This window comes from Desmodus rotundus, chromosome X (genome assembly GCF_022682495.2).
Source record: "Desmodus rotundus isolate HL8 chromosome X, HLdesRot8A.1, whole genome shotgun sequence".
Lineage (NCBI taxonomy): Eukaryota > Metazoa > Chordata > Mammalia > Chiroptera > Phyllostomidae > Desmodus > Desmodus rotundus.
The window spans coordinates 45911735-45924921 of NC_071400.1; the positions used below are offsets into that span (position 1 = coordinate 45911735).

A 13187-nucleotide genomic window follows, 5' to 3' on the forward strand; every position below is an offset into this window, starting at 1 on the left:
GTTTATCAGGAATATTGGCCTGTAATAATCTTTTCTTTAATTATATTTTCTTGATTATGCAATTATGGTTGTCCTGATTTTCTCCCATTTGCCCCTCTTCAGCCATCACCCTCTACTCCCTCAGGTAACCCTCCCACCATTGTTCATGTCCGTGGGTCATGCATATAAGTTCTTTGCCTACTGCATTTCTTATACTGTACTTTACATCCCAATGGCTATCCTGTAAAGACGTATTTGTACTTCTTAATCCCCTCACCTATTCACCCATTCTTCCCCTCCCTCCACCCATCTGGCAACCTATGGTAGCTAACTTCTCTTGCTTTTAAGATAGTCTCTTTATATTTAACCTTTGGCATTTTAATTAAGATGTTTCTTGGAGTGGGCCTTTTTGCATCCATCATAATTGGGACTCTCTGTGCTTCCTGGACTTGCATGTCTATTTCCTTCACCATATTAGGGAAGTTTTCTTTCACTATTTTTCCAGATAGATTTCCAGTTTTTTGCTCTTTTTTTTCTCCTTCTGGCACCCCATGAGGAAAATATCGGACCTCTTAAAGTTGTCCCAGAGGCTGCTTATAATATCCTCATTTTTAAAAATCCTTTTTCTTCTTGTTCTTCTTGTTGTTTTTTACTTCCATATATTCCAAATCATTGATATGATTCTTGGCTTCACCCATTCTACTGTTGTTTCTCTGTAAATTGTTCTTTATTTCAATTAGTGTATCCTTCATTTCTTTTTTATGCTGCTGAGGTCCTCACTAAGTTCCTTGAGCATCCTTATACACAGTGTTTTGAACTCTGCATCTGATAGATTGTTATCTCCATTTCATGTAGCTCTTTTTCTGGAGTTTTGTTCTGTTCTTTTGTTTGGGCCATGTTTCTTTGTCTTCTGGATTTGGCAGCCTCCCTGTCCTTGTTTCTCTATGTATTAGGTAGAGCTGCTGTGACTCCATGTCTTGGTAGTGTGGCCTAATGTAGTAGGTGTCCTGTAGGGTCCAGTGGCACAACTGCCCCTATTAACCAAGATCAGTACTCAAGGTGCACCCTTTGTGTGGGTGGATTACACCTTCCTCTTGTAGTTGAGCCTTGGTTGCTGTTGGTATATCAATGGGAGGGATTAACCCAGGGAAGTCAGTTGCAAGGACTGGCTGTGACCACTGACCACCAACCTCTGCCCTCCTTGGAGGATCAGCTGTGCAGGGGCAAGGTGGTGGTATTCCAACATGGTCTGTAGCTCTCCACTGGGTGCACTGGCCCTGGGGTGTCCCAGGTGATAGAGGCCATGGTCAGCTCCCACCTGTGTTTTGCCAAGGACTGCCCTGCCTGAGCTATAAAGCAATCTGAGATGGCTGCTACTTACACTGAGCTTGGAGATTCCCAGGCCAAGACAAGCTGTGAATCTAGGCTGGCTATTGTTAATGCCAGGCCTGGAGCCTACTAGGGCCAGCTGTTGCTTGTTTGATAGGATTTAGGAAGTTGAGAAGCATGAACCAAGACCAGCCATTCATATGGGAAAGAAGCTTGGGCAGGCCAAGCTCTGAGTTTAATCTGGTTGCTGCTAGGGCTCACTGAAGTCAGCTGTTCCTTTTTTGATAGGATTTAGGAGCCAAAATGAGCCATTCTTATGGAAAAGCAGCTTGGGTGGGCCCATAATTTGGGTGGGGTAGAGCCTCTGTGGATCTCCAAGGTGGGTCACGCAGTGTTAGCCAGGTTGATGGAGTCTCAGATATGGTACCAATCTACCGGCTCTGTGGGGGGAGGGCTCATCAAAGGGACAGTGGCCTCTGCTTGGCCAGATATCAGATATCAGACATTACATTCTCTCCCTGTATACCACTGGTGCCTTTCAAGCTGCCGCCCCAGTGCTAGAGTGCAGAGAGAGTGAATTTGAGTAGGTGAGTCTGTGTGTGGGTTCTCCAAGAGGAACTGCTTAGGGCTCCAGCAGCCTCTTCCAATGCTCCATCCCTGCTGGTTTTTGCATCCAGAAGTTGTGAAGATATATGTTCCTGGCACTGGAATCCTTGGCTGGGGGGCCTGGAGTCGTTCTGGGACTCCTTGCTCCCAAGATATTCCTCCTTAATTTTTATCCATGTGGGTGTAGGGCCATCCTGTTCTGAATCTGCACTCCTCCTACCAGTCTGGATGGATGTGCTTTCTTCAATTCTGTGTTGTCAGACTTCCATTCAATTTGATTTCTGATGTTCCTGAGTGATGGTTGTTCTACATTTTAGTTATAATTTTGTTGTGGTTGTGCTAAGAGGTGAGCCATGTCTGCCTACATCACCATCTTGACCAGAAGCCTGTCTATAATTTTCTTTGTTTGCAGTATCTTTATCTGATTTTAAAATTAGGATAATGCTGGCCTCAAAAAGTGAGCTTGGGAATCTTTCCTCCCCTTGAATTTTTTGGAATACTTTTAAAGAATATGTGTTAGTTCTTTAAATGTTTGGTAAAATTCACCTGTGAAGCTATCCTATCCAGGACATTTGTTTGTTAGGAGTTATTTGATTACTGCTTCAATTTCACTAGTTGTAGTCAGTCCAGATTCTCTATTTCTTCCTTGCCCAGCTTTGGAAGATTGTGTGTTTCTAGGAATTTATCCTTTTTGTCCAGATTGTCCAGTTTGTTGGCATAGAGTCTTCATAATATTTTTTTTACAATCCTTTGTATTTCTTTTATGCCAGTAGTTACTTTCATTTATGATTTTAAGTATATTTTTATTGATTATGCTGTTACAGTTGTCACATTTTCTCCTCCCCTTTATTTCCCTCCACCCTGCACCCCCCTCCAGCATTCCTTCCGCCCAGTTAGTTCGTGTCCATGGGTCATACATATAAGTTCTTTGGCTTTTCCATTTTCTTGGAAAATACTATTCTTAATCTCCCCTATTTTGTACCTACCATTTATGCTTCTTACTCCCTGTACCTTTTTCCCTATTCTCCCCCCTTCCCTTCCCTACTGATAACCTTCCATGTGATCTCCATTTCCATGATTCTTTTCCTGTTCCTGTTGTTTGCTTAGTTTCTTTTAGTTTTTGTTTTAGGTTCAGTGATTGATAGTTGTGAGTTTGTTGTCATTTTACTGTTCATAGTTTTGATCTTCTTCTTTTTCTTACATGAGTCCCTTTAACATTTCATATAATAAGGACTTGGTGATGATGAACTGCTTTACCTTGACCTTATCTGGGAAGCACTTTATCTGCCCTTCCATTCTAAATGATAGCTTTGCTGGATAGAGTAATCTTGGATGTAGGTCCTTGCCTTTCATGATTTTGAATACTTCTTTCCAGCCCCCTCTTGTCTGTAAGGTTTCTTTTGAGAAATCAGCTGATAGTCTCATGGGAACTCATCTTGTTTTGCTGCTTTTAAGATTCTCTCATCTCTAATCTTGGGTAATTTAATTATGATGTGTCTTGGTGTGTTCCTCCTTGGGTCCAAATTCTTTGGGATTCTCTGAGCTTCTTGGACCTACATATTCTAGTTCCTTCGCCAGATTGGGGAAATTTTCCTTCATTATTTTTTCAAATAAGTTTTTATTTTTTTGCTCTTCCTCTTCTTCTGACGCCCCTATGATTTGTATGTTGGAACGTTTAAAGTTGTCCTGGAGGTTCGTAAGCCTCTCCTCATTTTTTTGCATTCTTGTTTCTTCATTCTGTTCTGGTTGAATGTTTATTTCTTCCTTCTGTTCCAGATCATTGATTTGAGTCCCGGTTTCCTTCCCTTCACTGTTGGTTCCCTGTATATATTTCTTTATTTCACTTTGTATAGCTTTCACTTATTCCTTTATATTGCGGCCATACTCAATCATTTCTGTGTGGATCCTGATTACCAGTGTTTTGAACTCTGCATCTGATAGGTTGGCTATCTCTTCATCACTTAGTTGAAGTTTTTCTGGAACTTTGCTGTGTTCTTTCATTTGGGACATATTTCTTTGTCCCAGTGCACCTGCTACATTTTAAGGGGTGGAGGCCACTTCACTGTGTTGTGCCACTGTCTCTGGGGAAGGGATCAGAGAGGGAACAATGTCACTTGCTGAGCTCTTGCCCCACTTTCAGTCACTTCCCCTGCTACCCACAATCAAATTGAGCCCTTCTCGTGCTTATTCTTGGGTGGGTGGGCTTGTATATGTTCTAGCACCCTGTGGGCCCCTCCAACAGACTCTCCTGGGAGACTGGCAGTTTCTCCCACTGCCTCAACCCTTACAGGTTTTTACAGCAAGGTTTTGAGGCTCTATTTCCCCACACTGATACCCTGGGTTGTGCAGTCTGTCTCACTCCCCAGTTGTTCCTCCTGGTATATTTGCACATGAATGTGGGACCACTTGGTCTGCCAGCTGTCACCTCACCTGCCTGGTCCACCAGCTGCCACCTTGCCATGTGTCCTGTCTGCCCCACCTGCCCATCTCCACCCCTCCTACCAGTCTGGATGAATGTTTCTTCTTTAACTCCTTGGTTGTTGAATTTCCATACAGTTCAATTTTCTGGCAGTTCTAGTTATTTTTTGTTTTTAAATTGGTTGTTGTCTTCCTTTTGGTTGTGTGAGGAAGTAAAGCATTTCTAACTGTCTCCATGTTGGCTGGAAGTCATTTCTGATTTTATTTATTTGGGTCCTCTCTATTTTTTTTCCTTGTTATATCCTGTTAAAAGTTTGTCAATCTTGTTTATCTTTTCAAAGAACCAGCTCTCGGTTTCATTGATTTTTTTGTGTTGTTTTTAAGACTATTTTGTTTATTTCTTTTCTGATCTATATTATTTCCTTTCTTCTACTCACCTTGGGCCTCATTTGTTGTTCTTTTTCTAATTCCTTTAAGTGTAAAGTTAGATTGTTTATTTGAAATTTTTCTTGTTTCTTGAGGTAGGCCTGTAATACTATAATTTCTCTCATATGACTGCTTTCATTGTGTCTGACCATAGGTTTTGGGTTACTGTGTTCTCATTGTCATTTGTTTCAAGTTATCTTTTGATTTATTCCTTGATCTCTTTGTTAACTCATTCTTTGTTTAGTCAATCATCATTTATCATACATGTCTTTGTGTCTTTTTCATTTGTTTTCATGTGATTGGTTTCTAGTCTCTAGTTTCTAGTTGCTGTTCTGACTGGGTGTTTTCTGCTACTTTGTCTTCCAAGTCACTGACACAGTTCTCTGCTTCATCCAACCTAGTGTTTCTTCCTTCCAGTGTATTCTTCATTTCAGATATTATATTCTTTATTTCTGACTGGTTCTTTTTTATGGCTCCTATATCCCTTTTTATGCCTGCTAGCTCTTTGTTGAAGTTCTCACTAAGTTCCTTCTGCTGACTTATAAACATTTTTTAAACTTTATATCTGGTAGATAGCTTGCCTCCATCTCATTTAGCTCTTTTTTTTTTTTTTAGATTTCTTCTGTTTTATTTGGGGCAAGTTTCTTTGTCTTCCTATTTTGGCTGCCTTTTTATGTTTGTTTCTATGTATTAGGTAGATGTACTATGACTCCTAGTCTTAGTCTGTTGGCCTTATGTAGTAGGTGTCCTATGGGATCCAGTGTTGCTGTCTCCTTGATCACCTGACCTGAGTGGTCCAGGAATATCCCTTGTGTGGCCCCTCCTGGTGTAATTCAGTCTTCATTGCTATTGGCCTGTTTGTATGTGGGGTTGACTCTCAGGCTGAGTGACTGTAAGGATTGACCCTGACCAGAGTGTACAAGCTTCTGTGCAGGCTCTGACCACATAAAGCAGAATTCTCCTCATTAGATCTGGTGCCTGCCAAGATCTCCCTTTGGATATGCTGCTTGTGAAGCTAATTGGATTTTGCTCTGATGTTATCTGGAGTTGGCCACTGGTTGTGTCTGTTCTGGGACCTCTTGGGAGGGAGTCTGGTGCAAGCCAATGTCATATGCTGCCTGTGACTGGCCCTGGGCTACCTGTTTGGAGCTACAAAGTTATACACAGTTTGGGCCTGTGTCTTCTGGGCCTGGGTCTATGCACCAAGGCTGGTTTTTACCTGTACTGGGCCCAGGGGCAAGTCAGCAAAAGTCCAAAGGCACCCTGAGAGCCTCCTCCACCTGCCTTCATCTGTCTGCTGCTTGTTAAGCTCAGTCACTGAAACAGCCTCTGGTAGTACTCAAGTTGCATGAAGTAGTGGGGGGGGGTTCCACCTGCAGAGACCCCCATCCATCACAGATGAGAGTAAGTCTACCAAGACATGATCTGCTTGGGGAGGAAAGGTGACCGATTTCTTAAGGCAGAAGGGCCAGGATCCTGTTCCTCAATGGGCTTTCATTGGGTTCAATTTGCACAGGAATACAGGTAAAATTCATCAATCATTGTCAGGCAATAATGATCAAACAATAGATAACATTCAAAGAACTATGAGGGTTTATTCTGAGTCAGGGTCAGATAGCTAAAGGGCCATAAAACTTTGGGGAAACAAATCATTTCATGCTTGGACACTTATCATTTAAATTGAGGGTCTTAGCAAAGCTAGTTTCACAGGATTTTATGCATTCTTTCTTAGGCCAGATTGCCCCGGGGAACCTGCCCTTTCCAGCACAGGGCCGCACCCACCTCCAACATTGTTTCAGGCTTAAGTTGGGCAGAGATTAGGAGACTTCTTGTAGACAGAAAGAGGACTCAGACTATGTCAAAGCTGAGGGGCGAGGGTCCATCACCCCCTTTTCCTATAGCCCCCCAAGTCCTTCCCTGAGTGCCCCTTCATGACCATCCCTGTCTTGGGTCATCCCTCCCTTGAAGAATCTTACCCATCACTGGCTAACCAGTCATCCACCTGGGGACAAGCAGGGTGAAGTAAAAGAGGGCAGAGGTGGTACCCCTGCCAGGGAGATAAGCTTTGTCTCCTTAATGGCTTATGGTCCCAAGGTCTTTTACTCAGCCCTAGCCACAGGGTGTTACAACTTCTGAAATCAGGCAGGGTGGTTCCCAACAAAGTAGGTTTTCAGAGAGTCACCTAGTAAGTGTGAGTGATATTCACCAGATTGATACAGGTTCAAACTCAGTGCCAGTGCTGTGTCTGAGGCCACTCGCCAAATATCCCAGGGCATACAGAATATACATGGTACCTACTGGTTTCCTGAAGACTTTTGTGGTGGGGCAGGGTCTCAGGGAGTCATCAGGATGAGGCCAGGTGAGTTTATCAGGCCCAAATAGACCAAGATTTGGCCATGTGAAGGGAGGCTGTGACACTGGTCAGGAATGAGGGAGAAATGGTCCCTGTCCTAGAGCCACACAACTTAGACTATCCCAGATTCTTCCAGGAGCCGAATATCAGCATAGCAGGGAGTCAGGAGTATGGGGTTAGTGGATCTCCCACAAAGGGGAGGCACCAATCAGGGTCATAGGGAAGGGAGGGGAAATAGCCCTTCCCCAAAGCCACACCATTCAGTCACTGATGCCCCCTGAGTCTTCCCAGACCTATACACCCTGGCCAAGGCAGCTGACTTCTCATCCAGGCATGCACTCTGCAGGGTGGGGCGGCAGGACATCCAGAAGGTGGTCTATTGCATTTCCCCTGGCTGATGGCATAAGGAGGAGAGTGTTCCACCCAAGAAAGATGGCATCTGCTGGGTAGGCATCTGCTAAGAACAGGGACATCAGTAACTGTCTGATCACCTCTCTCCCAGAGCCACAAACCCTAGTTTCTCCTCACATCACTTTAGTCTACCCTGCGCTCCTTCTGCTGGAGCCCAGGGTGACTGACTGTGACATGTGACATTTTATGTGCTGGCCCTTTAGGAGGGTACCTGTGTCTCTAGCAGACTCCTGTCTCTCCTTGGCAGACAGAATCCCCACCAATTTTCACAACCAGATTTTATGAGGGCCCCTCTTCCAGGTTTTAGAGCTCTGGGCTAGTGAATCCAGTAGACAGTTGAGACCCCACACTGATAAGGGGGAACATTTGCTACTGACATATTTCTCCAGAACCTCAGCCACCACCCATGGGGGTGGGGCCAACCCTGTTTGTATCTCCATATTTCCTACCAGTCTCCATGTGACTTCTTCTGTAAATCTTTGTTTATAATGCTTCTGTTCAGCTAGTCTTCAGTTGGTTATTCAGATAATTTTTCTATATTTTAGTTGTAATTCCAGCTTGGTCCTGGGAGGATGTAAGTGTAATATACATACACCTAGTCCACTGCTATCTTGGATCTGGACCTAGTTCATCTTCTTAAAAAATGTAACTGTGGTCATATTCTCACCATCTTACCCTCCTTCTCCCAAAAATACTTTCCAAAGGTACTATAGTACCTAAAGTACAAGGCTCAAGAGTATTAGCCTTGGCTCAAAATTTTCACTTTTCTCATATTTTTAATCTGTATGCTATCTATTTTTCAGGCTCAGTTCAAGTCCCATTTAATTCAAGTATTTTTTCTCCACTTCCCCAGCAAGAATGATATTTTTCTTTAATTTCTGTAGATTATAGTCTACATCACTCATTGATATTTATTTTATGCTGCCTTGACTTGTTTGTTTTATATGTATGTGGCTTTTCACCATCCAAACTGCAAATTTGTTGAGGGCATTGCACAAAGGAAATATGTAATTCATGACTGATAATGAAGATGGTCATGAGTTTTTCTCATTTCAGGGTATAGGATGGGACAAAGGAATGATTCTGAAGGAAGGGGGATGAATTAATGAGGCTGTTACAATAACAGTCCAAAAGGGTGATAAGGACCTCAACTTATTGGTCCTTTGGATCAGAGCCTCACTGTATTACTAGAAAAACTTTAGTGAAATTGAAAAGAAAAGCAAGACTTTGGGACTGCTGTGGATTTATGTGGGAGATGAGACAGAAGTAGAAGTCACAGGTAACTGAACCTGAATAACTGCAATAATGACAGTAACATTAGCAAAAATGTGGCAATCAAGGATGGAAGCTAGATTTAGAAGGAAGATGATGAGTTTGTTTTTACACACTCTGAGTTTTGGGTAACTTAAGTAACCACATAAATATCTCTAGCAAGAAGTGAGATATTTTCCCCTTCTAATTCAATTCAACAAATATTTACTGAACATCTACCATATGCCACTCACTATCCTTGTGATATAGTCAAATAAGACACAATCTTTGACCTCCAGAGCTCATGTTTATGTGGGAAAGACAGACTAATAAATATCTATGGCATAAGGTAGTAAATGGTATAATCAAATTATATATAAAGTATTATAGGAATATAAATAAGGGGCCAATTGTTTTCAAAGCAGGTGAGAAATAGTTGCAGAAGTAATGAACTTTGAGCAGGGCATGGAAAGATAAGTAGAAGTTTGTTCAGTAAACACATAGAGAAATGACTTAACTGAAAGGAGGGTCTCAATCAAAGGCACAGGATATGGAGGTACAAGGAATCTAGGGGAACAACAAGTAGTCTTAGTAAAGAGAATGGAATAACAGAATAAAGATGTATTATACAAAAGAGGTACCAATTGTCAAAAACTGAAGGCAGGAATTTTGTTACACTCCACTCAGGAGAAACTATAGTGTAACAATTAAAGGTGTGGACTCCAGTCAGACTCCCTGGGTCCAAATCCCATCTCTGCCACTTACGAGGAGTACATCCTTGAGCAAGTCACTCAGTCTGTCTGTTAACAGGCTTCCTCATCTGTAAAATGAGACTAATGATACCTGCCTCACTGAGTTGTTATAGTGATTGAGAGAACTAATACAGTTGTATCTGTAGGGGATTGGTTCCAGGACCCCTTGCAGATACTAAAATCTGTGGATACTCAAGACTCATATAATATATAAAGGGGCATTGTATTTGCATATAACCTACACACATCCTCCCCTATACTTTAAATATCTCTCAATCACTTATAATACCTAATATAATGTAATTACTGTGTAAATAGTTATTATACTGTATTAGTTAGGGAATGATAACAAGAAAACAGTCTGTACATGTTCAGTACAGATGCAACCTTCATAGGCCTAACTACACAACGTAACACTTTTTTCCTAATATTTTCAGTCTGTGGTTGGTTGAATTCAAGGGTGCAGGACCTGTGGATATGGAGGGCCAACTGTACATGTAAGCTGATTAGGACAGTACCTGGCACATAGTGAGTGTTATGTAAAGGTTAGTCTAAGGAAAAAATTACAAGAAACAAGACAGTAAACCATTGTATACTATACTATCAACAGCCTCAAAAAGAAACCATAAATAAGAATGGTCTAAGTCTCCAGATACTCCAAGCACAGATCCAAGGATCACTAGATGAATCTTTTATTCTCATCTAGAAGAGATGAGTAGGACTTCTTGAGAGGGTGAGATTATTTCCTTGGAAAGGTAGACCCAATTTAGGGAAAGGGTGAGGAGTCAGAAAAATACTAGAATGAATAAAGTGCAACTGTTCATTCAGAATAAATGGAAGTTCTCATTATAGTGTTCCCCCTAGAAAATGGAAATAAAACAAAATAAGGTTGAAATTCAGCAAGCATATTTTACTTCAGTTAAGAAAGAAACAGAAAATTGGTCAACAGTAACCTTAGAGGATAAGAGAGGAGGCAGCAGGTTCCAATGACAGATATTTTTCTGGGCTTAGAATATATAAAGGAACCCTCTGAAGATAACTAGCAATTGTAAATGCAGCTCTGCCTTACTAATGAAGCACATCTAGGCCCTTGAGATTTGATGCTCTCAAGTAACCCATTGTCTATTCCTCAGTCTTCTAGAGCTCTGCTTGAGTGATCCTTGAATAGACTCTTGGAATGATTGTGCTTCCCTGTGTGACTGCTCTGTGTACTGCTGAAATGGAACTGAACCTAATCCACCCACCCAGCCAGCCCAGGCATCTCACTTGACAGAACTCGGTTTGAATTCTGGTTTTACCACTTACTAGCTGTGTGATATTGAGCAAGTCACTAAAATCCTCTGAGTTTCAGTTTCCCCATCTGCAAGATGGGAATAAAAATAGCTCTATATTGTAAAATGGTTATGATAATTACATGAAATAATTGATCTCTAAAGTAGCTGGCACATTAAGTGCTTAAAAGATGTAAGTTGATTTCCCCTTCCTTTCCTTTACACATGGGCAGCACAAAGATCCTCTGCTTTCATTTAACCCTTCTGGGAGCTTCATATCATCTAATGTCAATAGTAGTAGAGATAGAAATAAGGAAAAATGAGTACATGGAAAAACAATAATCAATGATGGCTTTTTTTCCCCAACCCAACCCTGATTTTGAAATGGAGATACTTTGACATAGCAAATGTCCCCAAATTGGAAAGGTATTCAGATACTGGACAGCCCAAGGTGAGAAATATCTACTAAGACATGATGACAACTGTGTGCAAATACACCTATACACGCATGTATTTAATGTGAAGATATACCTGCACATTTCATGTGTTCAAATTAGAAGGGAATAAAGAAAGCTGAAAACATGTTTGTTAAAACGGTAAAAATGTATTGTTGTAGTGTTATCTTAATATTGTGAAGCCTGTGAAGAGGTATACTCTTTCCACGACATACTTAAATTTCCTTACCCTCTTTCCAAAAGAACAGCAGGAGGACAGGGTCATGGAGTAAAGGGAATTTCACAGTGGGAATAACATGCCCCTATCTCATTTGTCCTTCTGCCTAGCTTTCCATTAACCATCATGATCTGCCAGAAGCCAGAGAGTTTCCTCTCTGTGGTGCTTCAATGCCCTTGCATCATTAACACCGTCATCTCTACCCTTCTTCTAGGAGTGGATCTTATGAAGGAGTTGTGCATGCTTAGCTGTCAGTCCGAACCTTTCAGAGAGTCAGCAGGGGACAAAGGCAACAATCACTGTGTAACATTCTGGACTTTCTTGACAGGTGAATACTGCTATGCATGAGGCAAAACTTATGGAAGAATGTGACGAGTTGGTAGAGATCATCCAGCAGAGGAAGCAAATGATTGCTGTCAAAATCAAAGAGACAAAGGTAAAGCACAGTGCTTCAGTGAGGCCAAGGCAGAGTTGACTTTACAAATGTAAGGTTTCATCCTGATTGTTCCAGTTTGAATTTGGATCATGAAAGCAAGACAAAAAGAGGTTTTAGGGAGGAAGGCAAAGAAGCAATGTCTGGCTTAGTGCTATAAATCCCATAAAAATGCTGGCACTTCTGGAGTATTAGAAACATTCTATATCTTGACCTGGTAGTGGTAAGATGGGTGTGTATCTATGCAAAAAAATCATTGAGTTGCACACTTCAGATTTGGGTGCTTAACTGTATGTATAAGTCAATACAAAAAGAAAAAAATAGTGGTAGAAATGTGGACCCAAATTATAGAAGGACCATGAATGCCATAAGTACTTTGGGCTTAATCTGAAACCCATTGATAAATCATTTTAGTTTCTTAGGAAGAGAGAACACTGATTGATATGGCAGAGGTGTGCAGGGTATATCAGAAGGAGATGATAATGAAGTCAGGGAAACCACTTAGGAGGCTTATAGACTGATTCTTGATATGAACTGATGAAGACCTAAACCAATAAAGTGACAACATGAATAGAAGAGAAGAACATAACAGGCATGTTTAGAAAGGAAAGGATGGGAAACACTGATTGATTACATAGAAAAGATGAAGGGCACAGAGAAGACTTCCAAGCTTTTAGCTTGGGAACTAAAGACTCATGATCAAGAAAGTCATATATGAGCCTCCATGCATCTATATGGTTTTAGGCTTGGTTTCCTGGTCAGTGTTATTATGAATCTCATGCTGTGTGTACAATGTAAGAAGTTATGTGAGCCCAGAGTGATGACAAATATTTTATGTCATGTTGGGTGGTTGCAGCTAACATAGAAACTGAAGTTTTCAAGAGCACAGGTCTGTGAACACACAGGTATGTTCAAAGATACTTAGAGAAATATGTACATAAAAATGTAGAATCTCAATTAACAGAAGAGGAGATGCTGGGACTGAAGATGGCAGTGAGGTAGGTAGGGGCTGAACACACTTGCTCGTGTACCCAACTGGGACACCTAGCCAATCTTCTGAAGAACAGAGTGAACAGCCAATGGAATCCCAGCTTTTATGGAGTTTGGAAGCCAAAATTGTAGAGGACATTGAAAGCCAGATGGTAAGGAGATTATGTTAAGACTGTAAGGTCCCTGGGACCTGAGCGGGGCCAAGGCTGCTGTGGTCCTCAGCCTGGCACCTGGTGCCAGGGTCAGTGGCTGGCACAGGAGCTTTGGAGGAGAGCTGGATCAGTGGTTGTAACTCT

General features: G+C 41.6%; 1 protein-coding gene across 6 annotated transcripts in view; it reads left to right on the forward strand.

Annotated features, from left to right (window-relative positions):
* The window catches only part of MID2 (midline 2), a 149897-nt gene that overhangs the window by 94035 nt on the left and 42675 nt on the right, over window positions 1-13187 (forward strand). For all 6 annotated transcript variants that reach the window (XM_053917085.1, XM_045188497.3, XM_024551606.3 and 3 more), the window contains one exon: window positions 11797-11904. In XM_053917085.1, coding sequence (XP_053773060.1) covers window positions 11797-11904 — 108 coding nt within the window. The remainder of the gene's footprint in view (window positions 1-11796; window positions 11905-13187) is intronic.